The sequence below is a fragment of the Astatotilapia calliptera genome, chromosome 17, assembly GCF_964374335.1.
Source record: "Astatotilapia calliptera chromosome 17, fAstCal68.1, whole genome shotgun sequence".
Classification (NCBI taxonomy): Eukaryota; Metazoa; Chordata; class Actinopteri; order Cichliformes; family Cichlidae; genus Astatotilapia; species Astatotilapia calliptera.
This window is the reverse complement of record NC_137438.1, coordinates 17,102,015-17,130,001: the sequence shown is the minus strand read 5'-3', so window position 1 is coordinate 17,130,001 and position 27,987 is coordinate 17,102,015. Positions and strand designations below refer to the sequence as shown.

The window sequence follows — 27,987 nt, the reverse complement described above, 5'->3', positions numbered from 1 at the left end:
TTTTTTTAAAAAGCTGCGAAAGGTGAACCGCGTTATAGCAAGGGACCACTGTACTTTGAACTGGAAGAGTACTTGCATAATTAAAACTGCAAGTACGCAAAAGTATGCATATTGAGGCAGGTCCTTCAACTGTTCTCATCCTCACTCATGTTGCTCATGTTGGTTCTTACTAGCTGCATGCTGTTTACAGCCTAGGAACATTTTTCTTTTTTTTTATTACTTAGTTTTTAATAAAGGTTTTAAATATTTTACAACAGAAAAGGAAAACAACAAACAACCGAAAACAACAATAACAAAACAAGCAGTCGACTGAAAAGCACAGCTTTTTCCCACAAAGCAATTCTGGCAATGAGAAATGACTTTATATTCACGAATTGACAGCAGATCTACAGATGTAAGAGCAGCCTAGGAGAGGCATACAGATGTTTATATAGATGTGAGTAGGCTAGGAACATTTTTCAACCCCATGATTGATAGTATAACATGAAACTTGTGGTTTTTGTATAACAACATTATATGAGAAAAAATTATGTTTTTTAATTGTTATTGTTGTTGTTTTTTAAGTTAGAAATAAAAGCTCTTATTTCTTAGTTACCATAAGAAAAAAAATAATGCTGCCACTGTATGATCACATACCTGTTTGAACTTTTGAAGAAAGACTTTGACAGCATTGTGTTGTAGGAATGTAGATTAGTCTTTTGTTAACTAAGAAAAACAAGTAGAGTCACCCCAACCCTGAGGCCTGAATGTTGCAGTTGCGTAACACACTGTTGATAATGAGGTGTGATGTTGTCTTTGTACCTGAATAAATAGAAAACCCAGAGTAAGAGCAAGTCCAGTGTCCTCTTTGCATAGGCTTATGAAGTCACATCTACCTGACACTCTCAGGACCACAACAGCCACACAGCCTTTTAGCTGATGATGGTGGAGGTTTGGCTTCAAATCTCAGGTAAGCAGTCTAAGAGTAAAAGATGGTTTGATATGTGACGTTCACGTGGCCTTTAACGTAGGATGTCACACAGAGAGCTGCTTGGTGACAAACGGGGTTATTTAAGATTCTTCACACAGACCTGATGATGTCAAGACAGTTTCTGCACTGCAGTCCTTGTCTGAGTGATCACGTGATTGCTGATAGGTTCCCACATGAGCTCCTGTCTCTGTACCTGTGGAGCTAATTATTAGTGATGGTGTTATTTACACCTGTGAAGTCTGAGGTCACATGACCAATCATGCTTGATCCTTGCGATGTGATGAATGTCACAGTGATGAACTCTACTTCATCAATAACAAAGATGATCTGAGGCTGCTGCCCAGCTCCCATTAAGCTTGTTAACTCACAGATTACCATCAGGATCCGCTCTCTGGCTGACAGTCAGGGGGCGGGGCTTGCCCCAATCTAACAACGCCCCCTGACCTCAGCTACACACTGTGTGTGTCAGTGCGCCTGTTTGACCAGCTTTATACGTTTCAGACACTGTGAGGACATTTGACCACACTGACAGGCTTGTGTCTGTGTGATTAAAGTGGATTAGTGTGTGCTGGGGAGCAGTAGCAGTTGGAGGCGAGCAGCAGGCGGCTGGCAGCTCTGACATGTGAGTACATTTCTGTCTGTTTCCATTCAGTCTGCAGACAGGAAGTAAAAGCAGACTTTTATTTTTTGAGTCACAGGTGTGTGTGTGGTGGGATTGAGTTTTTCTGAGTGCTGTAGAGTTGAGCTGCAAATAAAAAGGCTGCAGAAAGATTCAGAGTTTGCTGTAACCGTGTTTTACACTCAGCTGAATAAAGAACAAGACGGTGCTGAATCTTGAGAAAGAAAACCGAGCAGCTCGATGTCTGTTTGGTCAGTTTGAAATATCTACATCAAACTGTGGTCTCACCCTCAGCTGTCCGTCTGAAGCACAGATAATCAATAGACTAAATAAATCAATTACTTTCCTCTGTGTTAAATCCAGTAAAGTGAAACACACTCAGATCTGCTGCTGTTTTTCTATCTTTGTGAGGTTGTTTATTCTCACCTCAGGGGTCAGAGGTCATGACGGTATAGGTTATGAAAGCATCGTGTCACTGAGGGTCCTTACAGAGGCAGACAAACGTGCGTGTTGGTGCTTGGTACTGACAGCCATGCTCTGTGAGCCTCTTTGTTTCAAACACATACTCAGGCTGACGGCTGGTCATGTGACTACAGCACAGAGACATCATTATCATTTTACTCACTCTGAGATGATGATCAATAATCTGATCAGTTCCAGTGATCTGAGGTTTTGCTGTTTGAATGGTTTGATGTCTTTGCAGTGAACACTTTTAAAAGATATTTATTGATTAATGTGCTGAAATAGTTTATGGATTATTTATTGATGTTTTATTCTGAAATTCAAACAGAGCTGAAGGAAAAGGGTTTTCTAGTTTTAATTTCCAGTGCCATGTCTGTAGAGCTGCTGTGTTATTTTCAGCAGTCGCCTGAGTGTCTGTGAACGCAGCCTCGGTGTAGCAGGAGTTTATCAGCAGGGGGTCTGGACTCCATCCAGGTCGTCACACCTTCCCTTCAGCTGCTCTGTCACCTTAAGTCCAGGTTGTCATGACTACAGAGTGCACCCGGCAGCGGAAGCAGATTCCTTTATTCCAGAGCGCTGTTGCTGATGTCCCGTTTACAATAACTTTAATTAACTGTTAACTGTCAGGAAGCACTCCACCAAACCGCTTTGCTCAGAACGTGTTGGATGCACGACTGGACCTCAGCTCTGCACGCGACACAGCTGACCATCAGATTGAGCCGACTCTGTGAGCGTTTCAGGTACAATGGTTTAAATCGCGTCTCACACAAAGAAGTATAAAGGAGTATTAAGACCACATTAAGAAAAAAAAATATTGGTGACAGTTTTGAGATTAAAGACATAATTCTATTCTTAGGAAGAAAAAAAAGCAGAAAAATGTATAGATTACAGCTGTTTCAGGACAAAGCGCCACGGCTGCTGTAGCCTCTGAGGTAGTGAGGTCGTACTTCAGGATCAGTTTTAGTTAAAGGAAGAAAATGATTTGAATTTCAGCTCTGGGACACGATCAGCATGACGACGCTGAAGAGTTGGTCAGCTTTACACAAAATCCAACAGATGTGAGATCATCGATGGTCACAGCCTCGTGCAGTATACAGGATAGATGTTGTATCACAGCACGGCTGATCAGTTGGTTTCAGTGACTCATCTACACGAGGCATATTTAAGAGGGGAAGCAGCTGTAGCAGTTTTTCTTGAAACAACTTTTCTCAACATTTAGACTTTATTTTCAAAATGATAAACAATATTTGTTTTTCCTAATGTCACCCCAATACTTATCACTACTTCGATACCCACACCTCACTAAATCCTGTTTTTCCACCTGAGAGACATCATTAAGTTGAGCTTTGTAGCTTCTAAAGAGGAGCTTAGGGTGCTTTCATGTGCTCCTGTTTTCTTTACTCAGTAAATCTGCAGGTAATTCGAAATGCTGTCGTTCACTCCTTACTCGATAAAACAGAGTCCAAAAGCACCCACTACTGATGTCTCTTTATCTACTTTTTAAATGTTCTGTTATCTTAAATTTGTTTTCTATGAAGCATTGACTCTTGTGAATTGTATCTGTGGAAAACACCATATAAACACTAATGGTAGCATTAACTACAATCTGAGAGGGAGAAACTTTTCCCACCTACCTCTGAAGTACTCCAAAGTACCTCTAAAATAACGAAAAGGTACTCAGGACTTAAAAATTGTGAGAGTTCTGCTTTCCTTTAAAGCATCCAAGTGTTTTTCCTTTGTTTTCCGGTACCTGCACTTTAAGTATCACCATGAATCAGTAAGTACTTTTCTCAGGCTGTATCCGTATTTGTAATTGGGGGTGAGCCACAGGAAGACACAAACCTCACAAACAGCGCCTCAAATTTTTAGCTTTTATCCTTAATTAGGCATCATAGTCTGTAATTCCACTTCTTGTCCTTTCACCAGACAGAGAGCGAGCTGGAGATCACAGGTGACATCATCAGCAGGTGACATCCTTCCCATGGTGCCCTGCAGCCTCAGAGGTCACCATGGAAGACCAGTCTTTCCCAGAATGCCAAGCTCAGGAGCTGTTTGATGAGTTTGTATCAGCATCAACCTGCAGGGCGGCGCTGCGCTCCTTCAGCCAGCTTTGTGAACATCTGCAGCTGGACCCGAGCACTGCCGAAAGGCCACTGTACCGACCGATTAAACGCCGCCTTAACTACTGGAGGGCGAATGGTCTGTGGGCCAAGCTGGACCGGAGGGGGGCGCAGGAGGAGTACCAGAGGGCACGAGCCTGCAGCGATGTGACTGTACGTGTTTAAAAAAATACAGCAGGAGCTTTGGTTCAAACATACTAAGACATGTTACTCAGTCATTTTATTAGGAACACCTTACTACTTCATAGATTGACTGTTCATGGCAGAGAAATTAAAACAGCATTTACAGATTTTGGTTTTTGGTCTTTGGTCTTAAAGTAATATGACCTTGAACTGTTGATATAAGGCTTTACTTTAAGGTTTAAAAAAAAGAAGGGATGAATGTGTCTGATCGTCTGTTATCTCCTCTCTCGCTGGCCAGTGTGTTATCATTGGTGCAGGGCCTTGCGGTCTGCGGACAGCAGTGGAGCTGAGCTTCATGGGAGCTCGAGTGGTGCTGCTGGAGAAGAGGGACTCCTTCTCCAGGAACAATGTGCTCCACTTATGGCCCTTCACCATCCACGACCTGCGGGGCCTTGGAGCCAAAAAGTTCTATGGAAGGTTTTGTGCCGGCTCCATCGACCACATCAGTGAGTCAGCATTCTGCTTCTGTCTGATCAGAGCAGCCAAACCATCTAGTCAGCACTTCCCGTTTCCTCTCTGCAGGTATTCGCCAACTGCAGCTTGTCCTGCTGAAGGTCGCCCTGCTCCTGGGGGTCGAAGTTCATGTCAATGTGGAGTTTAAAAAGCTGGTGGAGCCAGCAGAGGACCAGCACAGACACAGTACGGCCTAACAGTTTGAACAAAGGGGCGGCTGTATGAATAATTAAAGCCAGACAATGCTGTATGTATTGCTAGAAGAAAACGGAAGTGTGTTCACAGCTCACAGTTGCAATTTTTACATGCGAACTGAGTTAAACTGTCAGCCAAAGTGACAATGGGGGTATGTCTGTGAAGGTTCTCAGTCATCCAGGTCATCGTAGTCAAAGGAGCTTGCAAAGAAAAGCGTCTGGACTTCTTTAAGTTACTTGAAGACGTTTCACCTCTCATCCAAGAAGCTTCTTCAGTTCTAAGGTCAAATGGTGGAGAGTCCCAGATATAAACCTAGTGGGAGTAACCCCCCACAGAGGGACAAAAGGACCCCCTGATGATCCTCTAATCGCCTGAGCCAAGGTGTGAAACTGGGTGTGGGTCCCAATCGCCAGAGTTTCGGGTGAGTTCATTGTGAAACCTGGCCCCACCTTATCATGCGAATTCCTGAGATCAGATGGCCCAGGATGTGAGTGGGCGTTAAGGCGTCTGGGAAGGGATCTCAAAACTGGATTATAGATGGCAGAGAGTTGGTGTCGTAAACCCCCGCCTCTGTTCAAAGATGGTCGCTCACAGTGGACATAGATGGCTTCTTTCACTCCTCTTTCAAACCATCTGTCCTCTCTGTCCAAAATGTGAACATAGGCATCCTCGAAAGAGTGTCCTTTATCCTTAAGATGCAGATGGACTGCTGAGTCTTGTCCTGTGGAGGTGGCTCTTCTGTGTTGTGCCATGCGCTTGTGAAGTGGCTGTTTGGTCTCTCCAATGTAGAGGTCTGAGCATTCCTCGCTGCACTGTACAGCATACACCACATTGTTAAGTCTGTGTTTTGGCGTTTTGTCTTTCGGGTGAACCAGTTTTTGTCTGAGCATGTTGCTGGGTCTGAAATGCACTGGGATGTCATGCTTGGAGAAAACTCTCCTGAGTTTTTCTGATACACCGGCTACATAGGGGATGACAATGTTGTTGCGTCTGTCCTTCTTATCCTCCCTCGCTGGTGTCTGGTCTTCTTTTCTGTGCCTCTTTGCTGACTTTAAGAACGCCCATTTAGGATAGCCGCACGTTTTGAGTGCTTCCTTTACATGTGTGTGTTCCTTCTTTTTTCCTTCAGGCTTAGAGGGAACATGTTCTGCCCGGTGGTGTAGGGTCCTGATTACTCCAAGTTTGTGTTCCAAAGGGTGATGGGAGTCAAAGAGGAGGTACTGGTCCGTGTGTGTGGGCTTCTGGTAAACTTTGATGTTGAGGTTGCCGTTCTCTTCAATGTGCACAGCGCAGTCCAGGAAAGGCAAACAGTTGTCCTTTGTGTCTTCCCTGGTGAACTTGATGTTTTTATCCACAGCGTTAATGTGCGCAGTGAAGGATTCCACTTCCTGTGTCTTGATTTTGACCCAGGTGTCGTCCACATATCTGTACCAGTGGCTGGGTACTCTTCCTTTGAAAGAGCCAAGAGCCTTCCTTTCCACTTCCTCCATGTAAAGGTTGGCTACAATAGGTGACACGGGGGAGCCCATGGCACAGCCATGTTTTTGTCTGTAGAAGCCTTCGTTGTATTTGAAATATGTAGTGGTGAGGCAGAGGTCTAACAGTGTGCAAATCTGATCAGGTGTGAAGTTGGTCCTGTCCTCCAAGGCTCTTTCAAAGGAAGAGTACCCAGCCATTGATACAGATATGTAGACGACACCTGGGTCAAAATCAAGACACAGGAAGTGGAATCCTTCACTGCGCACATTAACTCTGTGGATAAAAACATCAAGTTCACCAGGGAAGACACAAAGGACAACTGTTTGCCTTTCCTGGACTGCGCTGTGCACATTGAAGAGAACGGCAACCTCAACATCAAAGTTTACCAGAAGCCCACACACACAGACCAGTACCTCCTCTTTGACTCCCATCACCCTTTGGAACACAAACTTGGAGTAATTAGGACCCTACACCACCGGGCAGAACATGTTCCCTCTAAGCCTGAAGGAAAAAAGAAGGAACACACACATGTAAAGGAAGCACTCAAAACGTGCGGCTATCCTAAATGGGCGTTCTTAAAGTCAGCAAAGAGGCACAGAAAAGAAGACCAGACACCAGCGAGGGAGGATAAGAAGGACAGACGCAACAACATTGTCATCCCCTATGTAGCCGGTGTATCAGAAAAACTCAGGAGAGTTTTCTCCAAGCATGACATCCCAGTGCATTTCAGACCCAGCAACATGCTCAGACAAAAACTGGTTCACCCGAAAGACAAAACGCCAAAACACAGACTTAACAATGTGGTGTATGCTGTACAGTGCAGCGAGGAATGCTCAGACCTCTACATTGGAGAGACCAAACAGCCACTTCACAAGCGCATGGCACAACACAGAAGAGCCACCTCCACAGGACAAGACTCAGCAGTCCATCTGCATCTTAAGGATAAAGGACACTCTTTCGAGGATGCCTATGTTCACATTTTGGACAGAGAGGACAGATGGTTTGAAAGAGGAGTGAAAGAAGCCATCTATGTCCACTGTGAGCGATCATCTTTGAACAGAGGCGGTGGTTTACGACACCAACTCTCTGCCATCTATAATCCAGTTTTGAGATCCCTTCCCAGATGCCTTAACGCCCACTCACATCCTGGGCCATCTGATCTCAGGAATTCGCATGATAAGGTGGGGCCAGGTTTCACAATGAACACACCCGAAACTCTGGCTGATTGGGACCCACACCCAGTTTCACACCTTGGCTCAGGCGATTAGAGGATCATCAGGGGGTCCTTTTGTCCCTCTGTGGGGGGTTACTCCCACTAGGTTTATATCTGGGACTCTCCACCATTTGACCATAGAACTGAAGAAGCTTCTTGGATGAGAGGTGAAACGTCTTCAAGTAACTTAAAGAAGTCCAGACGCTTTTCTTTGCAAGCTCCTTTGACGACAATGGGGGTATAAGGCCTGAAGTCAGACAACATTTTACCTAGAGTGAAAGTGTTGAAAGAAATCATTGGTGTAACCTTGTTGATGTTCATTAGAAAACACAGAAGCAGGTGAATAGTAGCCATCATCAGGGTCATAAACTGAGCTGCAGAATATGTGAGCGAAAGAAATGAAAAACAGACAGTACGTATGAAATTATCTTTCAGTCCTAAAAGCACTTAAAATGTAGATTCCTCAACTTTCTGTGTATCTATGTACCTGTCCAGAGCTGGGCTGGAGAATGGAGGTGAGTCCAAAGAATCACCCTGTGAGTCAGCTGGAGTTTGATGTAATAATCGGAGCAGATGGACGCAGGAACACGCTGCCAGGTACAATAACACTAACAGGTATAAAAAAAAGTAGTCATGTACATCAGCATCATCAGGTAAATCAACATCATCGGGCATCATAGGCAAGTACAACAAGATCATCAGGTACATCAACATAGTCAGGTACAACAACACTGTCAGGCACATCAAAATCATCAGGTACAACAACTTCAGTTCTTCTAAGGGTTTTTGTGTCTTCCAGTCCATCTGAAAGTTGTAACCTACTTTTGAATCAGTACTGCAGTGTAAGCCTTTTTCTCACAGTCTGATGGAGGTTAATCCACCTGTAAATCTGAACCATGACTGCTATATAGAAACAGCATCATTATAACATTTCAGACTGGTATGACACTTCTCTGGACTATGTGCTGTTCGACACCCCTTTTCTAAAATGTGGACACTGTGTACCTGACCATGTTGTCCTATATCCGTGTGTGTGAACAGGTTTCAGGCGTAAAGAGTTCAGGGGGAAGCTTGCCATCGCCATCACAGCAAACTTCAAGAACAGAAACACCACAGCTGAGGCCAAAGTGGAGGAGATCAGCGGTGTGGCATTCATCTTTAACCAAAGGTTTTTCCAGGAACTACGGCAGGAAACTGGTTTGTTCCTAAAAGTTGACACACACCTGGAGTCTGCATTCAGAGACTCTAGGTGTGTGTGATGTTCACCTGTGTCTGCCTGTTTTAGGGATTAACTTGGAGAATATTGTGTACTACAAAGACGACACACACTATTTTGTGATGACGGCAAAGAAACAGAGTCTATTGGAAAAAGGAGTAATTCTGCAGGTAACACACACACACACACACACACACACCTGGAGTCATTCTCTATCCATCCCTCCGTCCATGAGCTGAGTAATGAACCCACGCCATTGCTGTTGAATAATTTTAGCATTTCGAGGTGAATCTCATCCAAAACTTGCATCTTGCTCTCTGGGAGCTTCTTAACCACCCCAGTAGCCTCTCCAATGAAAATGCTTCTTCTGAGTCTTCAGACTTTCTTTACTCTTGTCAGTAGTCCTTCTCCATGGCCTCTCTAAACTCCTTCCACACTGTTTTGATTTTGACTGTCAAAACCACAGCTCTTTCTAGCTTCCTGGCACCTATCTGCTTTTCAGCAGACCCAGAGGTCAACTAGAAAGAATGGCTGTGGCCCACATCTGTTCACATCTGCAAGGTTTTTGAACATGGCTCACTGCCCCCTCCTTATCCAAGGATACATGACAAATTCTCCTGGAGGTGAGAGTGAAAACCCTCATTTACATGGGATTTCCAATTCACCTTCACCACCTGTTTGGGTTTACCAGGTACGTCTGGAAGCCTTCCAGAGAGTTCTGAAGATAGTTACCCTGAACTGGGGTCAAGCGAAGGAACGGCGCCTGTCCGGTTCTCTCCCGTGCACGAGAAACATGAAGAACCTTGCCTACTCGTGTCTTGCTTTGCAGTGTAATTATATTGTCTTCAACGTTCCAGCGGATGGGTTCAAGCTACAAACCTATCAAGGGGGCTTTGGTTTTTTATTTCAGGGCAAGGTATTCATAGCTCTCAGGGTCACTGGGAACATAAAAACCTTTCCACCACATTGAGGTGGCTGGCAGTTGTGGAGTAATTCTGCGTGAAGTCACACTCCTCAAACAAACTCACAAAAGCCTGAATTAATAGTAGATGCCTTTGTTGTTTTTCTTTAGGATTTTGCAGACACAGAGCTGCTCCTCTCTCGAGGGAACGTTGACCAGAATGCATTGCAGGCATATGCCCGTGAGGCTGCAGACTTCTCCACCAATCACCAGCTGCCAACTCTGGACTTTGCCATGAATCACTATGGTCAGCCTGATGTTGCCATGTTCGACTTCACCTGCATGTATGCATCAGAGAACGCTGCTATGGTTCGCCAACGCCACGGACACCAGCTGCTGGTCACACTGGTTGGAGACAGCCTATTGGAGGTGAGACCGGTGGAGGTAAACAGGCTGCTGGAAGTGAGATACCTTGATTAATTACAGAGTCTTCCTGTCTTTTTGCAGCCCTTCTGGCCGATGGGGACGGGAGTCGCTCGAGGGTTTCTGGCAGCTCTGGATTCGGCTTGGATGATACGAAGTTGGGCTCAGGGCGCAGCTCCACTGGATGTCCTGGCTGAGAGGTGAAGACACACCTGGACAGGATACATCTGCTGTTCTCTCACACCTGGCCACATTATGTCTGTTTGTGTGTCTTTCCTACAGAGAGAGTTTGTACCGTCTCCTCCCTCAGACGACTCCAGAGAACATGCAAAAGAACATCACTCTGTTCTCTGTAGATCCAACAACAAGATACATGAACACCAGCCTTTTGACCATCACACCTGCCCAGGTAAACACAGAGAGGGAAGGGCTTTTTTGTCTCTTTTGATGATGTTTGGTTGGACTGAAGAATTTAAAGCTGAATCAATAAACAAGTAAGAGCTGCTCCTGCATGAAGGGATATTTTTTTTGTCTTCAGGTGAGGCACCTGGTTGACACAGGAGAAGAGGTGGGGCTAACCACAGACTGCAGTGATATCATCCGGCTCCCCTCCCCCAGATACCTCAGACAGGGTGGGATAACTTTACTCTGAAGATGTTTTTTTGTTTTGTTTTTTTAACTACAGTGTGATTGATGAATGTTAGAGTGAAGTTTTTTAGTTCACAGTCTGACCTGATGCCTCTCTGTCCCAACACTGTGCATGATTCTCAGCTTCTAAAAAAAAATTTATATATATATATATATATATATATATATATATATATATATATATATATATATATATATATATAAAATTTTTATATAATATATAAAAACTTTTATGTGTGTGTATAAAAGCCTTGATGAACTTCATTACATCATTTTCAGGAACAGATCTGACAAATAGAAGATCTGACAAACCTCCTTGGAAAGCCTAAGCCTTCAGCTGAAGAGCAGCAGCTGAGGAAGGATATTCAACTTCCTGTTTAAAAATGCTCTGAGGATTTCATTTGACTGGTCCCCTCTCTCTTTCTGTCTCTTCTCACAGAATCCTTCTCTCGATCCAATCAGCTGCTGACTTGGTGTCAGGAACAGACTTGTGGTTACCATGGCGTTAATGTTACTGACCTGACTACTTCCTGGAGGAGTGGCCTCGCCCTGTGTGCTCTTATCCACCGATACCGATCTGATCTGATGTAATTACTTTTAGTTAAAACTGCTCTGAGGACAGTTTCCATCACTCTGTGTTTGGGTTTTTAGTCACATGACTTTTAGTCACATGACTTTTGAAAAGTTCACTCAGACCTACCGTATTTTCCGCACTATAAGGCGCACTTAAAATCCTTTAATTTTCACAAAAATCAACAGTGCGCCTTACAATCCGGTGTGCCTTATGTATGAATTCTGGTTGTGCTTACTAACCTCGAACCGATTATATGTGGTACATGGCGCTCAAAAATTTGTCAAAAAATGTTTTAGTACCACTTTGGTAAGCTACAAAGCCGCACCGGGGCATTAGGGCTACCGTAGTAAGGAGCCTCACGTAGTAATCTGGGTCCAAAACTCCGTCTGCTTCAGGTCCCAAAGTCAAACGAACACTGTGGCGTCACTGAGAGTTAAAAACTGTCTAAATTCTTTCATCTTTAATAAAATGATCAGCATTGCTGCTTTACCAGGTGTAACAATTAAGTTTAACGTCCAGGCATCCATGAAGACAGAATTTATTAAATTTAACAGAGTTAGAAGTTAGCAGGAAGTTAGCTCGATAGTTTCCACCTAAACATGATATAGCATGTTCTGACTGAGAGATTTCTGAAAAAAATAAAAGGTACAGCTCTGCTACCACTTCCAACATAAATGAAGACAGAAAACTACACAGCAGTGACGTTTGTAGGGTTACTGAAGTTGGACTAGCTGGTATATAATGACGTGTTACGTGATCGCTAGCGACACAGCTATGTTAACATAACATAAACACAGTGAAGCTGGAGGAAGAACGCTAACTTTTTTCCACTCAATAAAAGTTAACGTGAGGGTTCCCGATGGTTAGGGACAAATGCAATCGCATGGCAGGATGCTGTAAACGGACCAAAGTTCAGTCAGGAGAACAACTGAGATAATCCATCCACAATACGAGGTTAGTCATTAATATACTGCAACAACACGGGAATAGAGCAGCTGCCAGAGAATTCAACATTAATGAATCAAAATTGGACTTATCTGACTTTTTTTTTTTGCATAATGCGCCTTATAATCCAGGGCACCTTATAGTCCGAAAAATACGGTACTCAGAATCCAGAGGGACAAACTGTGTTGTGAGACATCCTGTCGGACTGAACAAAGAGATTCATGTCCTGTCAGAAACAACTTCCTGTGTCATTATGTGAGAAAACTTCATCATCAATAAAACAAGCTTCAAGAGCAGTGAAAGAATATGGTGCAAAAGTCAACAACTTCTAAATAACAGAAAGTTTACTACAGTATATCAACCTTCTGTGCTTCACTCATGCACATTTACACATGAATAATTTAAAAGATAGAACTGCAAGGTCATAAACATTTGTTCATGGAGTTTAGAGAGGAATGGTCCTTTAAAGGTGAGAGTTTTGCTTCTTCTGAGGTCTGAGTTGACTCCTGCCTCTCCTCAGAGACTTTGACTCTCTGGACGAGTCGTCAGTGGAAGAAAACACTCGACTCGGCTTTGATGTGGCTGAACGAGAGTTTGGGATTTCTCCATTGATGACGGTGGAGGAAATGTCGTCTGTGGAAGAGCCGGACTCTCTGTCGATGGTTATGTACCTGAGCCAGTTTTACCAACTGCTCAAAGACTCGCCGCCCCCTATGGGTGAGGCTGCAAACTGCTCCCGATCAGCCATTCTACTGGAAAAGGGCTGATAAAAAAGACGTGGTAATCCAACATGTTTGTTTCAGGCTGCCTGAGGCACATCACTGACCTGCGATCAGCTCTCATCGCTCCCGCCTCCCTCCTCAGCCGACTGGGAACCAGTTTGTCCAGGAAGAGAAACCCAAAGGTAGCGTAGTTCCACCTCCTCATACCTGCAGTCATCTGTGTGAAATTAAAGATGGTAATAATTTATGGTATCTGCAGGAGCATGGGGGGGCATTGGGTAAAAAGAGGAAGACCAGTCAGCGGAGTCGAGAGCAGCAGGAGGTCAGTGTCCACACTTCACTTCAAACTCAGCTCATGTTAAATTATTCAGATCTTCAACCAGAACCAGACATTGAAGGACAGAGAGCGTTAGACATTCAGATTGGAGATGGTGAGCAGTCCGGCTGTCCGGCCATTTTCTTCGTCTTATGTAGTTCAGGGTCGGGTTCAGATGAAGACTTTTCTTTAATTCATCAAGACTCACAACTGAAGACAAAAGCTTCTTTTTCACTCTGATGACCCTTTTCAGTCTCTGTACGCCATGTGACTCAGGTGGAGAAGCTTCCATCACCAGGGCCTGAGCTGGCCACTCTTTCTCTCTTCAGTCTGGACTGATGGATGCGGCCTCTTTGCTCATTTACACACCACACCACTGACGGCGAGGATGCCACAAAGCTGACACCAGCACAGTGTCAGGGCCAAAGGTGGAGCCGCTGATGTCACTGTCTGTGGGAGAAGCCACCTCAGGAAACTCACTACTGTTTGGCAACTGACTTTCCTCTGATGACTATGACCTGATTTTTTTTTAATGGATATTTTGTTTTGCAGTCATGTGACCTGAATGGTGATGTTGAGAGCCAGTCGTTTGAGGAGGAGTTTGTGGGTGGGGCCAGTCGGTCCAGAGTTCGTTTGATGGCCAATCAGCTACAGGCAAAGCTGCATGAAAGTTCATCTACCTGCAGGACATCTTCTTCTGCTGCTGCTGATTTCCGTCGACAAGTGAGAGCGTGCTGATTTCTGATCAATCATATTGATTTCTGATGGTCAAATAGGGGTTGTGGACATGATGTGTGTAGTATTAATGTTTCTATAAACGCAAACACCCTGTGTTAACCAGCAGGGGGAGCTATCCAGCCTCCCTCCAGCCTCCCAACCAGCAGAAAGTCAGCCGACTGCATCTCCAGTTCACTTGTCATCATGGAGGCCGGTAAAGACCAGTAGAAGCCAGTAGAGACAGATGAGACATGTTGGAGTACTGATAAACTACATTTTCACTTTAAAGACTCATTTAAGAGGATGCAGGTGGCTGGATGGTTAAAATAAATAGATAATTTCCCTTTTTGCTGTTTGTTGATACTTCTGAGTTCCTCATGTGAATCACACAGATGTTAGTTTGGTTTGTGAGAAGTTTCTTTCTCATGGATTCATGTGCTGGACTACGATGTAACTACGAACCAAATTGAGTTTTCGGTTTGAATTGAGACCCTTTAAAGACGATTTCTCTATGGTGTGCGGTAGACATCACCGATTGGTTCAGGTTTTGGTTCTAGCCTCCTGCATCGTCACAGTTTCTGCAGAGTCCAGACTGCAGATGGAATAACGTCTGCTGTCTCTGCCAGAAAAAACGAACTCTTCAGCAGGAGCAGATGAGTTTTCGATTCAAACAGAAGCTCAAGGCTCAGGCAGTTCTCGATGGGGACGAACAGGTGCCTGAGCAAGTACCTGAACAGGTATCTCTGATGGGTTTTGGTGTGTTTGTGTGCTGAACGTATACCCCTCCTCCCGTAGTGCTCTGGTTTGTTCGGGCCTCGATGTCCCCCGGCTGCACTCGTGCTCGTCAGCCTGAACATCCTCAGTGGATCGTTGAGTCCTGCAGGGCTGTACCGATCGCCTGCTTCATGTGATCAATAACAAAGTGAGGCTCATGAATGGCTCCTATTGAGCAGAGGAGCTGTTCTCAGATCAGCCTGCAGCTCTGATGTGTTTGCTGACTGAGCACTTTGTGCGGCTGGACTTTCCCTCCATCTGCCGCTGTGTTTTCAACCAGCATCACAAGCAGGGTTTATTTTCCTCTCCTCTGGCTGCCCCATCGCTGAAAACAAGTTAGATCTCCTTGAAGATTCACCTGGTCCTGAACGGTAGGATGTCCCACAGCTCAGATGTATCGTGGCCATAAACCCTGATCAGGGTGAAGAAGCTGGAGTTACTGTCATGCCTCAGATGTTGCTGCCAGCTTTGATATAAAACTAACCCCAATATTTCACTCCAAAGAGTACAAACACAAAGACACTAAATAAATCCTGGAGACATGGAGAACTAATCAGATGAGATGGTATCAGGTCACATGTGAAAATTCCTGCTTAAACACCATAACGCTGAACGTGATGCTGGTAAAAAGCACTTGATATCCTATCACTCTCAGTGGTGGATCAAGGGCCTCATTTATAACAACTGCATAGTGTAAATCTAAAGGGGTCTCTACTGGTGTTAGTTTCTTCACACTCAGGTGTGTGGATCAAAAAACAAACTTTTGGAAACAGAAGTTACTTCCACACCAGCATCTTCCTTCCCTTCTTTAACAGTCTCACCCTCACATTTCCTTCCCTTACCCTAACCCCGACCCTGACCCTTGGGTCATGGTCAGCTAAGGTTGTTTTCACACCTGCAGTGTTTAGTCAGTTTAAATCAACCTCTGGTTTATTCAGCCTGTCTGCACGGTTTGTTTGTGCAGGTGTGAACACAGTAATTGCACTTGAGTGCAAAACAAAACAACCGAACCAGCTACCAAGTGTATGTTACAAGTTTGAGCTAAATATCATCCTGTACAAACATATGTCCTTTGAGGCAGATGATGTCAGGGTTCAGGTCTCGCCGTCTTTCCTGGATATTAAAAGTGAATATATGGAGTTCATTTTCAGCTCACTGCACAGGTTAACTGCAGATGAAAAGATATGGTTCATAAATGAGGCCCATGGTCTGTGGCTGTAATGTGTCTGTGTCTGTCTGTCTGTCTGTCTGTCTGATCAAAGTGCCTTCAAATGTACACGGGTGGCGTGAGCTCACTGGCTGAGCAGATAACCAGTCGTATGCAGAGTCAGGAGGACGGTGGTGGGGTAAGACTGCTTCAGTATTCTGCGCCTTGTTCCCTTCGGCTCTTTGACTTTGTTTCAATCAGCTGAAGTGAAGAAGATGTTGTGATAAATCAGCTGATAACTCTGCCCAACTGATGATGGAATTCAGTTTGCTGAGACTTCTTTTCCTCGTTTCTTTTTTCTTGTGGTTTCTTCATTTCTTTCATTCTTCATGTCCTAATGTCTCCTTTCTTTTAGCTTTTTAGTCTGTCACCTTTCCTTCCATCCCAGCTTTGTTTCCTTTCCTCCACTTTCACTTCCTTTCCTTTAACCTTTCCTCCATCTGTTGCTGTGTGTGTCCCCGCAGGTCTCTGCCAGCTGCAGTCACGTCTGTTTCTTCTGTAAGCAGAGGGTTTATGTGATGGAGCGTCTCAGTGCAGAGGGCTTGTTCTTCCATCGCAGCTGCTTCCAGTGTGGTTCCTGCAGCAGTCCCCTCCGCCTGGCCTCGTACACATATGACCAGCACACCAGTCAGTAAACTCACACCCCCCCTCCTCCACCCTTCTCTGCTGTTGGGGTTTAGGTTTTAACAGGTTTCCATGTTCAGCAGGAAAAAAGAGAGGTGTTCACTTTCCTTCTGTGGGGACAAACAATGACCTCACAGTCATGAAACACATTTTTAGAGTCTCCCTGAGCAGATCATCGCCATTGACCCTCAGAATAAACCTCCAGTTTGACCCTGACCTCCAGGAGAGAAAACAGATGTCTGACTTTGAGATGAGACCATAAGAGACAGAGTTGATATGGACTTTCTCAACCCACACACTGAAAAACTTCTATTGATGGCCCTGGTGTCAGGGTGATGACATCACAAACAGGGTTGTGGCAGTGACAGAACGTTAGATTAAACCTGAGTGACAGAGCTGAACTCATCGGTCTCATTCCTGAGGCGTGGTATCAGACGATATCAGACTCATGACTAAGTGGAGGATAAAGCCTCTCTGTGTCCAGGACACAGATAAATAAAGTTCACAGTCGAATCTGTAGCTTCATTGGACAATGAGCAACAAAAACAGGGAGCAGTGTGACATCAAATAAAAAGATCCAATCAGAAACCAGAGAAGAAAAGATAAAACGGCCTCATTTGCAGATAAATTTGTTTGTTTTTGAAGACCGTTAATGTGTGTGGGGGGAACCTGTGTCAGTCTCCGCGGTATATTTGGATCTTTGGGGATAAAAATGGAAACGGCCTTATAAACGGGCAGCTTGATGCAGAGAACAGTGCTGTGTTGTTCAGCAGTCAGCAGTTCTCTGCAGACTCAAACATTGGCCAGTGGGCCAGATCTGGCCTCCCGATGAAGATCTGTAACCGTACCATGAGCTCAAGTTCTGCTCTCACCAGAGGCGGAGCCAGACATTTGAAACACCTGGGGCTTAGCCCAAGAGGGTAGTATGCATGTGGGATTTTTTATTTTTTTTATTTTTTGGGGGGGGGGGGGGGTAGAAATGACTGAAAGATTAATAGGCTCTGTTTTGAGTTTTGTTCAAAAAAGAATGACTTCATATAGGAAAAAAATATATATCACATATGCAGGACACCTTAAGCTAGTTTTTTAATTAAGCAGCAAGGCAGAACAAGGTCAGGGCTGTATCAAGACACGAGGACTAAACCCCAATTCAACCAGACCCAGAACTGATCCAGAATTAAAACAGGACTACAACAGTTCAAAATCAGGACTACTTGGGATTTAACCAAGACAGAACCAGAATCAGAACTATAGTAGCACTAAAAATCATCATAGACCTGCACTACACTTATTTTTTAATTCTACCAAAGTAAACTATTTAGATTGAGAAAAGTTTATATAATTATTTAGCTTTGTTGTGCAAACAAGCCTGCAAAACTTAATAAATGTAAAATTTGAAAAATAACAAACCTAAAAAGAAACACTAGGTACGAGATACATGAGTACCTATGATACGGTGATACTTTTGGTAAACAACCATTTGACTAACATGTGTGTCTCACCTGCTCTTGTTCATCTCTGTTCTGTCCTCATTCTCCATCTCCCTCTCTGTTCCTCTCTCTCCCTCTTTGTGCTGACAATCATCAAATATACAGTTGAAACCACATATTTACACACTCTTCAGATAAAAACACTTTTTTAATTGTAACATCAAATCAGACTAAATGTTTATTTTTTTAGATTGATAAATATAAAAAAACATATTTGTTAACTTTAAGAGTAAAGAGAGAAACTATCTGTATTTCTTAATTGTAAATGGCACCAAATTGTATGCAAAACTGAGCCACACTTATGGAGCTCCACAGTTCTCTTCCTGGTGTTTTGGTTGATATCTCTTGATTTTCCCATGTCAAAGAAACAGGCTCTGTGTTTTGCCTTATATGCATCCACAGCTGTGCCACCAGTTTACTCACATGGACTCTACTAACCTATCAGAAGCTTCTTCAGCTCACAATGGAATCGTCTGGAGTTTTTTTTATTAATTAACAAACTTAGTGTACATGTGCTCCTAAATTTGATCAAAGTGATAAAAATAGACAGATCTCTCTCTCTTTATTCTGACATTTAACTAATTCAAAATATATTTCAATATTTATCTAAAACAAAGCTTTACTCTAAATTGATGTTGTACAGTAAAAATGTTTTATGTTTTCTCCCTAAAGTGTAAATATCTGGTTACAAATGTGAATATCCTGCTGTGTACTGAAATCCCTCTTGTTTTGCATAGAAATATACAGAAATATACTGAAGCATGATATATAAAATAACATTTACCCGAGTTTTTTCTTTGAAAGAACCCTCTAATGTCCATTCTTATATTTCAGTACATAACTGAAACCGATTTAGTCGGGGAGGGTAAGAACAGAAAATATGAAATAAACACACGTAAGCTAAGACTCTCTAAAGAAACAGCATTGTTGTTGTTCGGCTTTTCATTTCGCCATTTGTTGATTGACTTGAAGAGCAAGTAACGTAATATTGGTCAAGTGATCAAGTTGATATCAATCTTTCGTGATTCACCGTCATATTTACATTATTTGTACGGTACGAATGATTTGCTTTGGTACCTGGTCAAACTTAAGCTCTCCTTAGTATGGCTGGCTCCGTTTCTCCAACAGCGCACTCACAGGCAGCAGCTGCCTCGCCCCCTCGCTCAGTTGCTTAGTGCCTGAGCTCGGATCATACCAATATCAGGGGGGATTCACGCACAGTCGTAAATTCCCACAGTGTGCACTATGTGCTTCGAATATTGTGTGTACTTTTTGTTTTATACAGTTGTCAGCCAGGCATCTAACTATGAAAAAATTACACTCCAAAAGACCCCGGGCTTCTGAAAAAACAACCCGGGCTTAAGCCCAGTAAGCCACCCCCACGCTCCGCCCCTGGCTCTCACAGTCTGAATGTGTTTTCATGTGGACTACCTACTTGGACCCAGACTCACCTGAGACTCGGTCCATAAACGTGTACGGAAGGGTAACAGGTGGTTCTCCCGTGGCTGTGGGTGGAAGAAGGACCCCCTGAGTGTCTGAGTGGACCGGGTAATGAACAGCTGATGAAGCCCAGACCCCCTGCTGTGCATCAGGCCACCTGTAGTTTGAAGTCATTTTATTTGCAAGATAGATTTCATAAATGAAAAAGCAACAGAAACCTTCAGAGACATAGGTCCGCCCTCACCTCCGTACTTCTGTAACTCGTTAGCAGACTCATAATCGTGTATCAAAAACAATCTGATTAGTGTCTGAGTCTCAGATCTGCCGATTCATGAGTGGGGAGAAAATGTTTGACCCCAGCAACACACAACCTGCCCTGCAGACTCGCTCTGATTTTTCTGCCCATCACTGCAGTACTCTGATTACTGTCAGGTGGTGGTGTCATGTGATCGGAGCCCCGAGCCTCGCCGCCACACGTTTCCACACCACATTTTTAACCACACAAAATGTCTATTGTGGGTCTGACAGCTGAATTCTGCAGCTCAGCAGCCAATGAGAGCACAGTGATCACATGACCGATGAGTTTGAAGTCGAGGCGGGAGTCGGTGTGAAGGTTGCTATAAAAACATAAATTTTGGGAAGCCTTCAGAGACGAGGGCTGCAAGATACGCTCCACATCTCTCTGTGTGAGATACCTGTGTGTGTGAGACACACACCTGTCCTGACATCCTGTCTGTCGTCCTCTGTGTCTCAGGGAGGTTTTACTGCATGCAACGCTCCGAATGTCACCTAAGTGCTCAAGCCGTGAGGAAGAGGCCGACGCCATCTGACAGAGCTACGTCACACCGAACGTCAATCGTAAGAACCACTTTTACTTTCATTGTGATATTATCTGTGTGCACCTGACCTGCAGGTGTGGGCAATTTATTAGTTCAAGCCCTGGAAGGTAGAACAGGTCATCAGATGCTCTTTAGGTGGTAATTTTAGTTGGAGGTCAGGGTGGTGGTGGTGGTGGTGTTGTGTGGCTGGACCTTGAATGGAGTTCTGACAGGAGCAGCTACCTGCCTGTGGAACCGATCAGTTCAGGTGTTTCTGTTCACAGCAGGTAAGCTGTTCAGGATCATCACTGTTTAGCGAGTCAGTACGGAAGATCGATCATGCCAGAAATGTTCAGTTCAAAAATAATAAAAACACACATTAACAGAAGAAATAATGACAAAAGGAAAACTAGACCTTTCTTCAATCACCTGTATAAGTTTTTTTCAACCTTTAAATCCTAAATAGCAAATATTTCGCCTTTGAAAAATAAAGATAATGATTCTAATAATGATTTAATAAAGTTCATCTGCTAAACTCATTTTAGAAAAAGAATGTGAAAAAAACTATTTTTGTAAATTTAATTTAGAATCAGAGTTACTGAAAACTTTGAGTTTTAGAGTTGGAATAATTACAGGACTAATAAATAAACGCATATCTTTGTCTTTGAAGGGGTCCCAGAGCTCGGCGCCATCTCTGTCTGACTCTCTGATCTCAGCAGGCCGCCGACCATCCTCAGGTGAGCTAGCTTCACCTATGTGTGTGCTTTCAGTGTCCATACGTGTTCACACTGAGCGCGCTCCTTAAACAGGAATCGATGTGGGCTTTAGTGTGTCTGTGTGTCTGTGTGTGTCTGTGTGTGTGTGTGGCTGCATTGGTGTGTTGGCAGCTGCTTCTCTAATGGCGGCGACGCCGGAGAGGATCGAGCTGGAAATCTGGCACCGGTGCTCAGAGGTGGAGCTACAGGAGGAGCTGGAGGAGGTTTCCGAGGAGGTCCTGAACCTATTCAACCTGAGCACCGACAATCAGACAGGGTCCAGGTCCAGAAGGTCGGTATCCTCAGGAAATAGAAAAAAACAGCCTTGGCTTTAATAATGCTTCAGCCTTTCTGCTGAATGCTGGGAATCACCGCTCTATACGGGGGTCAGTAAACATGTCTTGGATGTAAAGAGCTGGAGGTCACACACGTTTTACTGTAAAAACTTCAATATGAAATATTTTGTGGTGTGAAAAGTACGAATTAATAAAGAAACTTAAATGTTTACATCAAAATAAAGATTACAATAAAAGGGAAGTTGTTTTTAAAAAATTTATGTTATATTTGTGTATTTAGACCCCACAAAATTTTAAATGTTTGTAGGATTTTTTTTAAATTGTTTTGACTTTTGAATTTAAAATGTTGCCTTTTTAAAAAAAAATTCTAGTCTAATCTGTAAATATTTAATCAATCTAGCTATGGCTCTAATTTTTTTAATCATTGTGGCTGTGCTTCACCAAACAAATTAAAGTGAATTTAGTTTGTTTGGTTGGCAGTGTTGGTCCTCCATCCCAACTGTTTTATGTTTCCTGTTTTCAGTTCAGAGTCAGATATGGAGGAGGAGGCAGAGGGAGGAGGCTGTGTAACCTCAGACGAGACGAGATCTTCATCGAGAGAAACGCTGCAGCTTTACCTGAAAGTCCAGGAGGAGGAGGAGGAGGAGGAGGAGGAAGGCAGTGGCATGGAGTCCAGCGATGGTGAGTTAAAGTCTTTGTGAGTTTTTGGGTGTGAAGTAGGGGTCTTGAGTTTGAGATGTGCTGTTGTCTGTCTCCCCCTGCTGGTAGAGGGGGAGTACGACCCCTGGGAGATGGAGCGCCGTTCGGGCTTATGGCTCCTGTTAGAGGAGGAGACAGGTAGCACCTACCTGAACCTGCTAACCAAACTCCTTTTATAAAACCTCAGATTTTAGAATAACCACCATGTTTAACATGAATGTTTAACTCTGTGCGTGTGTGTGTGTGTGTGTGTGTGTGTGTGTGTGTGTGTGTGTAACAACAGCAAAATTTAAATTCTAATTTCATTAAAAATGGAATGAAAGGACAGCAGTGCTCCATGCGAGGATCAGAGGACGGGGACAGGAAGTTATTAAAACTCAAACACTGACCTGATGAGTGTGTGACACAAAGTTCAAAGTCAGCTTCCTTTTCGTTGTGAGCTCAGCTGCTGCTTCTAAAGGCCGTCGTTCTAATCTTTACTCTCGCTGCCTCACATTCATTCACATCAATAAACATTAATAGTAAAGTGTGTGTGTGTGTGTGTGTGTGTGTGTGTGTGTGTGTGTGTGTGTGTGTGTGTGTGTGTGTACAGAGTGCATATACACATTATTTCATACACTATCTCCTCCCTTCAGAGGCGGAGCTTGCTCCTTACAGCTCTGACACACCTGTTCAGCCTGACTCCACCTCTTCCATGAACTCATCTGTGACTCCACACCCTGTCGCCACCACCGCCAGCACAGCCTCCTTCATCACCACACCTGACTCCCCTCACATTGAGGATGGAGCCAGAGCGCCACTCAAACCTGCCATTGTCATGGAGACACCTGCTGCCAGTGGGCGGGGCTCATTTGACAACATCACACCTGAACTGCCGCAAAATAGGCCCCTCCTCCTGCAAGAGAAAGGGGAGGGGTCAGAGGAGGACCCAGGGACATTTAGGAGGAAGAGGAGGACGACGAGACGGCGAGAAGCTCATAGCCTCCCCCCTAGACTCCTCTTCCCCCCCCTGCAGCCTGGGGGCAGGGCTCTCCTCTTTAAGATGCTCAGAGAGGCTCCTCCCCCTGGGGAGATGGAGCTGGGAGGGGTTGGAGCCAGAAATCTATTAAAGACTGTGTTTTCTGGAAACAAGAATGAGCAGAAGAAGAAGGGGGGTGGGACTTTACCTGCAGAGAGGGCGAAGGAGAAAACAGCCAGTCAGAGATTCACAGGTGACCATAATAACAACACCTTTAGTCAGTGTGATGTCACTGTGATGATGTAATACCTGTACCTTCTTTGTCCAGATGTGAGAGCAGAGGTGTCAGATCTTGATTCATCCACCGTGTTGCAGAGATGTTCCCCGAAGCCCCAAAACAACGTAAGCACTCCGACCAATCAGAGTTCAGCATTATTCCAACCAATCTGAGACCTAAATCATACCCAGACTCACTAAGGGATAAGGATAGGGGTCAGACTAACACCTAGACTGGGTCTCTCACCTGAAGTCTTCTTTTGCAGCTGCGTTTGGAGTTGCTTGACCTGACCAATGAAATTCAGAGGGTTGCCATCGAGGAGGAGGAGAACCAGGAGGTATCACCTGACACACAATGACCAGACTGACTTTAAACTCGACCGACATACCGACTTGTTGAAACTACCCGAGACTTAAATGGACGTAGATTCGCGTCTCGTCTATCAGTTTGACTGTTTTCTGTCCTCCGTGTTTCTTCTTCCTGCAATCAGCCGCCATACGTTCCTCACGCTCTGGCTTTCAAACGATCATACGCCATCAAGGTACACACACCTGATCCTCTGAGGGTTGTGGTGGTCCAGCAGTTTCACTTCCTGTCCTGATGCTTACGCACTGCTGTTTCAGAGACGCCCCCTAAAAGACAGAGTCCCGCTACAGGACTCTGACGGCCAGTCTTCCTGCCCCACGGAGGTGGTGGGGGTCGTGGTCCAGCCGAAGGAGGCATCCAGTTTGAGCGTGAAGGAAACCATGTTCCAGAGGGAGCGTGAGGATGACGACGATGACCTGGACACCAGAATCACGCGACGGGTTCAGAGAGCCGCAAGGAGACAGGCCAAACAGGAAGAACTGAAAAGACTCCACAAGGCCCAGGTGAGGTTACCTGTGTCCAGCTGAGGTTACCTGAGTTCAGGTGAGATTACCTGATGATGCGTTCTGTGTCTTAGATGATCCAGAGGCAGCTGCAGCAGGTGGAAGAGAAACAGAGGCAGCTGGAGGAGAGAGGAGTGATGGTGGAGAAAGCTCTGAGGGGAGAAGCAGGTACTGAAAATACAGGCCAAAGGAATACCTGAACTTACTTGGTTCTACCTGAACTCAGGTGTGCTTCTACTTTAATCCACCTGTGCTTGTGTTTCTGTTAGATTACTGGGGAGAATCCAGCCAAAGCGCAGACATGGAGCTTCACCTGGGAGGTCAGTTCACATATCCGGTTACCTGTGGAGTACATATACAGCAGGTATTATGCGGCGCTGAACCCGGTTTTCTGTGTAGGGCTCGGGAAACTGGATAATCCGCCGCTGATGCAGCAGTGGTTCCAGCTGGTCCAGCAGAAGAACGCTCTGGTCCGATATGAAGCTGAGCTCATGATCTTGTGAGTATGTGACCTTTGACCTCTCACCTGGGCAGATTCCTGGGGTGTGATGGTTCTGGCTGTGTTTCAGCGCCCGAGAGCTGGAGCTGGAGGACCGGCAGAGTCGCCTGCAGCAGGAGCTCCGAGAGAGGATGGCTGTGGACGGTAACACAGACAAGATCAGAGCTCAAGCTCACCTGCTCACCTGTGTGTTTCTGTGTGATGATCACGTGTGTGTGTGTGTGTGTGTGTGTGTGTGTGTGTGTGTGTGTGTGTGTGTGTGTGTGTGTGTGTGTGTGTGTGTGTTCCCACGCGCATGCAGACCACCTGAAGGACGAGGAGCAGCTGGCTGAGGAGCGTCTGATCCTGGAGGAGATGCTGGAGGTGGTTGAGCAGAGAGACTCTCTGGTGTCCCTGCTGGAGGAGCAGAGACTGCAGGAGCGACAGGAAGACAGGGACCTGGAGCAGCTGATGGTGTCCGGAGGACTGGGACTCACCTGGACCTGAGGCGGTCAGACTTTCTGTCTCACCTGTCAGAGGTCTTTAAACCCACCTGGACGCAGGCAGGGATGATATGTTTAAAACTGCAAACTGTCGAGTTGACCTGAGGAGAGTCTGGTTTAGTGCAGGTAAACAGTCCAGGTGGAGAGAAACAATTACATTTATTAACTTTTTAAAACTGATTCATAAAAACTACCCACGAGCAGAAACAGGATGTCTTAGTCTGAAATCAGCTGACCTCTAATGTTTCCTTAGAAGTTAGTCATCAGAGCAGCTTGATGGATTAAATCCAGCAGAACCCAAACAGATACAGGATGGTCTGAACTGAACCATCCAATCAGGTGTGATGATGTCATTCACGCCAGAGAAGATGGGAAAAAACCTCCACTTTTCTGACTGCAGGAGTTAGTACTAATGCTAACAGCCTGTATTAGCTATAGTGATGGAACACTGACATGGCTGCTAGCCAATACCATGCTACTGCTACTGCTAACCAGCTACCATAACCCACTGTTGCTACCTGGAGTAAAAGTAAGCTAATCTAAATGAAGATGTGTTTGTGCAGCTTGTCCTGGTGCAGAGTTTAAATATCTCTAACTCCTCGAGAGAGAACACAAAGGTGGACTTCAGCTCTCAGTGCTGAGCTATCTTAAAACTCCATTCTTTCTACTGACAACAGGGGTAAACTCCTCTGATCTGAGCTCAGTAAACTCTTTCCTGAGGAGTTTACAGTCTCAGATGCTAGTTAATTAATTACATGCTGTGTGTCAAATGTTTGAATACAGTAGAATAGCATAGCCCTTTACTGTCATTGTACATGCACAACAAAATTGTGGAGGCTCCACCCCAGCAGTCAGGAGTAAAATATAAAAACTAGACAGCAAGAGTTCAAGAACTCAAAAGTGGGCTCAATAGGCAGGCAGACTAATAAATCAAATTAATTCTACTAGAAACTGGTTGTCTACAGGAACTGGACCCATTCCTAATATTTTAGATATTAAACCTGATATTAAAACATTTAAAACAGTGTATTTAAATCCTTTGAGGCCGAACCCTCTGGTCTCATATCACTGTTTTTAAAACTCTTTTATAAAGTTTAGGAACTCTTAAAATAAGCTAAGACTCACTAAAGATGTTTGAGCATTTCACAAACTTTAATATTTAATAAAAAAAATGTTTTAAAACATCCGATGAACCATGTGACCCAGCCTCAATGACATTTTTATCTAATTGATTATTGATTGTGCCATCAGATCACCTGTGTGCCTTACCTGCTACCTGATCAATAACATGTGTTCATGCGGCGATGATGGTTATAACTGTAACTCTGTGCTGTGAAATAAACCTCTCATTTCTGACATTCTGGCTCATTTTCTGCTCATTTCTGCTCAGAAATTACATTTTATTATTATGATTAAATACAAACACATTAAGCTTTTTTGAGAAGATCGATGAACCATTCCTCCCTTATAACATTTGATTGTTGAACATAAGTTGTGACTCCTCTACAGCTTTGTATTCAATGCACAGTGAGAGAAAGATCTGGAAGCTTCAGTCACAGAAGAGTAAAAAATAAATCACCTGGCCTGCAGGTGATGCTGGTTGTCCTCCAGCAGGCCTCAGTTTGTAAGTAAGTAAAATTTTATTTGTATAGCACCTTTCAAGATAAAAATCACAAAGTGCTTCACAGAAGCTTAAACATAAAAACAAAAAATTGACCAAAAGAAAGTTTAAAAAGATGAGTTTTTAGCTGTTTTTTAAAAGCGACAAATGAGTCCACAGATCTCAAGCTCAAAGCTGTACATGTAGAGCATCTGAGCCTGTACTCTAGTAACAAACAGCTGTTTGGATCACCAGATGTTCCAGTAGTTTGAACTTCCAGTCTGGCAGTTTCTGTGTTTCCAACAGAAACTGAAGACCAGATGTTTAATTCTTCTGAACAGCCTGAAAACCCTCTGACAGCATCCTGTTTCTGCAGATGTCAGTCTGATGTCAGAGGTTTCAGTTTAGAAGATTTAAAATATTTTGTCTCTCAGCGGTGCCCCGGCTCTCCTTCCTCCTCTCGAGCATGCTTGTGTAACTATTTCTGTGGCTTCACATTTCCCAACACATGATGGTGAAACGTTTGTCCTGTTAATGCTCCAACTGAAAGAGGAAGTGAATTACAGGCTCTGACCTCTGAATGTTGTCATTCTTTTGTTTTCTTCCTCAAACTGTCTGTTCAGTGGTGTTAGGTAAGCTCTGAGATTTCTATCGCAACACGTAAACCTTCTTCATGTTCGGGTCTGACACTGCAGCTTTACAAACATCAAAGTCGTCATCTGAAGGTAATTACTTTTCAGTGCCAAAAGAATTAAAAGCAGTGAAGACAGCACAGCACTGTGATGGTTATGTTTCCTTTATCTTAAGGTTTCCATCACTGTGAGTTCAGAACAGGTGGCTTTTATACCCAAAGTGAGTCTGGGTGTCAGGTAGAGGAGAGTAAACAGAGACTTTTTGGATCTGAATGAACATTTAAATAAGTTAACAAGCTATGTCCTGACGCTTGGAGTGGTCAGAAACAGCACACTTCCTTTTAGAGATTTAATTCAAATATGAGGTAATTTTTCATGATATTGAGATACACTGATCACCAGATTAGGTGA

General features: G+C 44.2%; 1 protein-coding gene across 8 annotated transcripts; it reads left to right on the top strand.

Annotated features, from left to right (window-relative positions):
• Positions 1–1,468: 1,468 nt before the first annotated feature.
• LOC113009139 (protein-methionine sulfoxide oxidase mical3b-like) lies at positions 1,469–26,702 on the top strand. Of its 8 annotated transcripts, none has more exons than XM_026147272.2 (35): positions 1,469–1,592; positions 3,978–4,324; positions 4,593–4,800; positions 4,877–4,993; positions 8,190–8,291; positions 8,736–8,891; positions 8,980–9,080; positions 9,983–10,240; positions 10,319–10,434; positions 10,517–10,643; positions 10,773–10,866; positions 11,322–11,469; positions 12,922–13,118; positions 13,205–13,305; positions 13,383–13,445; positions 13,992–14,162; positions 14,281–14,370; positions 14,783–14,893; positions 16,193–16,276; positions 16,602–16,764; positions 20,446–20,549; positions 21,180–21,246; positions 21,397–21,556; positions 22,084–22,241; positions 22,329–22,397; positions 22,895–23,470; positions 23,546–23,619; positions 23,760–23,831; positions 23,985–24,035; positions 24,118–24,363; positions 24,438–24,531; positions 24,633–24,683; positions 24,763–24,862; positions 24,933–25,006; positions 25,164–26,702. In XM_026147272.2, exons 2-35 carry the CDS (start codon positions 4,061–4,063, stop codon positions 25,346–25,348), a joined length of 4,752 nt encoding a protein of 1,583 aa, XP_026003057.2. In that variant the 5' UTR covers positions 1,469–1,592; positions 3,978–4,060; the 3' UTR covers positions 25,349–26,702. The 8 variants fall into 8 exon arrangements, with proteins under 8 accessions (XP_026003057.2, XP_026003061.2, XP_026003060.2 ...); XM_026147273.2 differs by having other exon boundaries at positions 1,478–1,592; positions 3,982–4,324; XM_080291466.1 differs by lacking the exon at positions 1,469–1,592 and adding an exon at positions 2,612–2,791.
• The last annotated feature ends 1,285 nt before the right edge of the window (positions 26,703–27,987 follow it).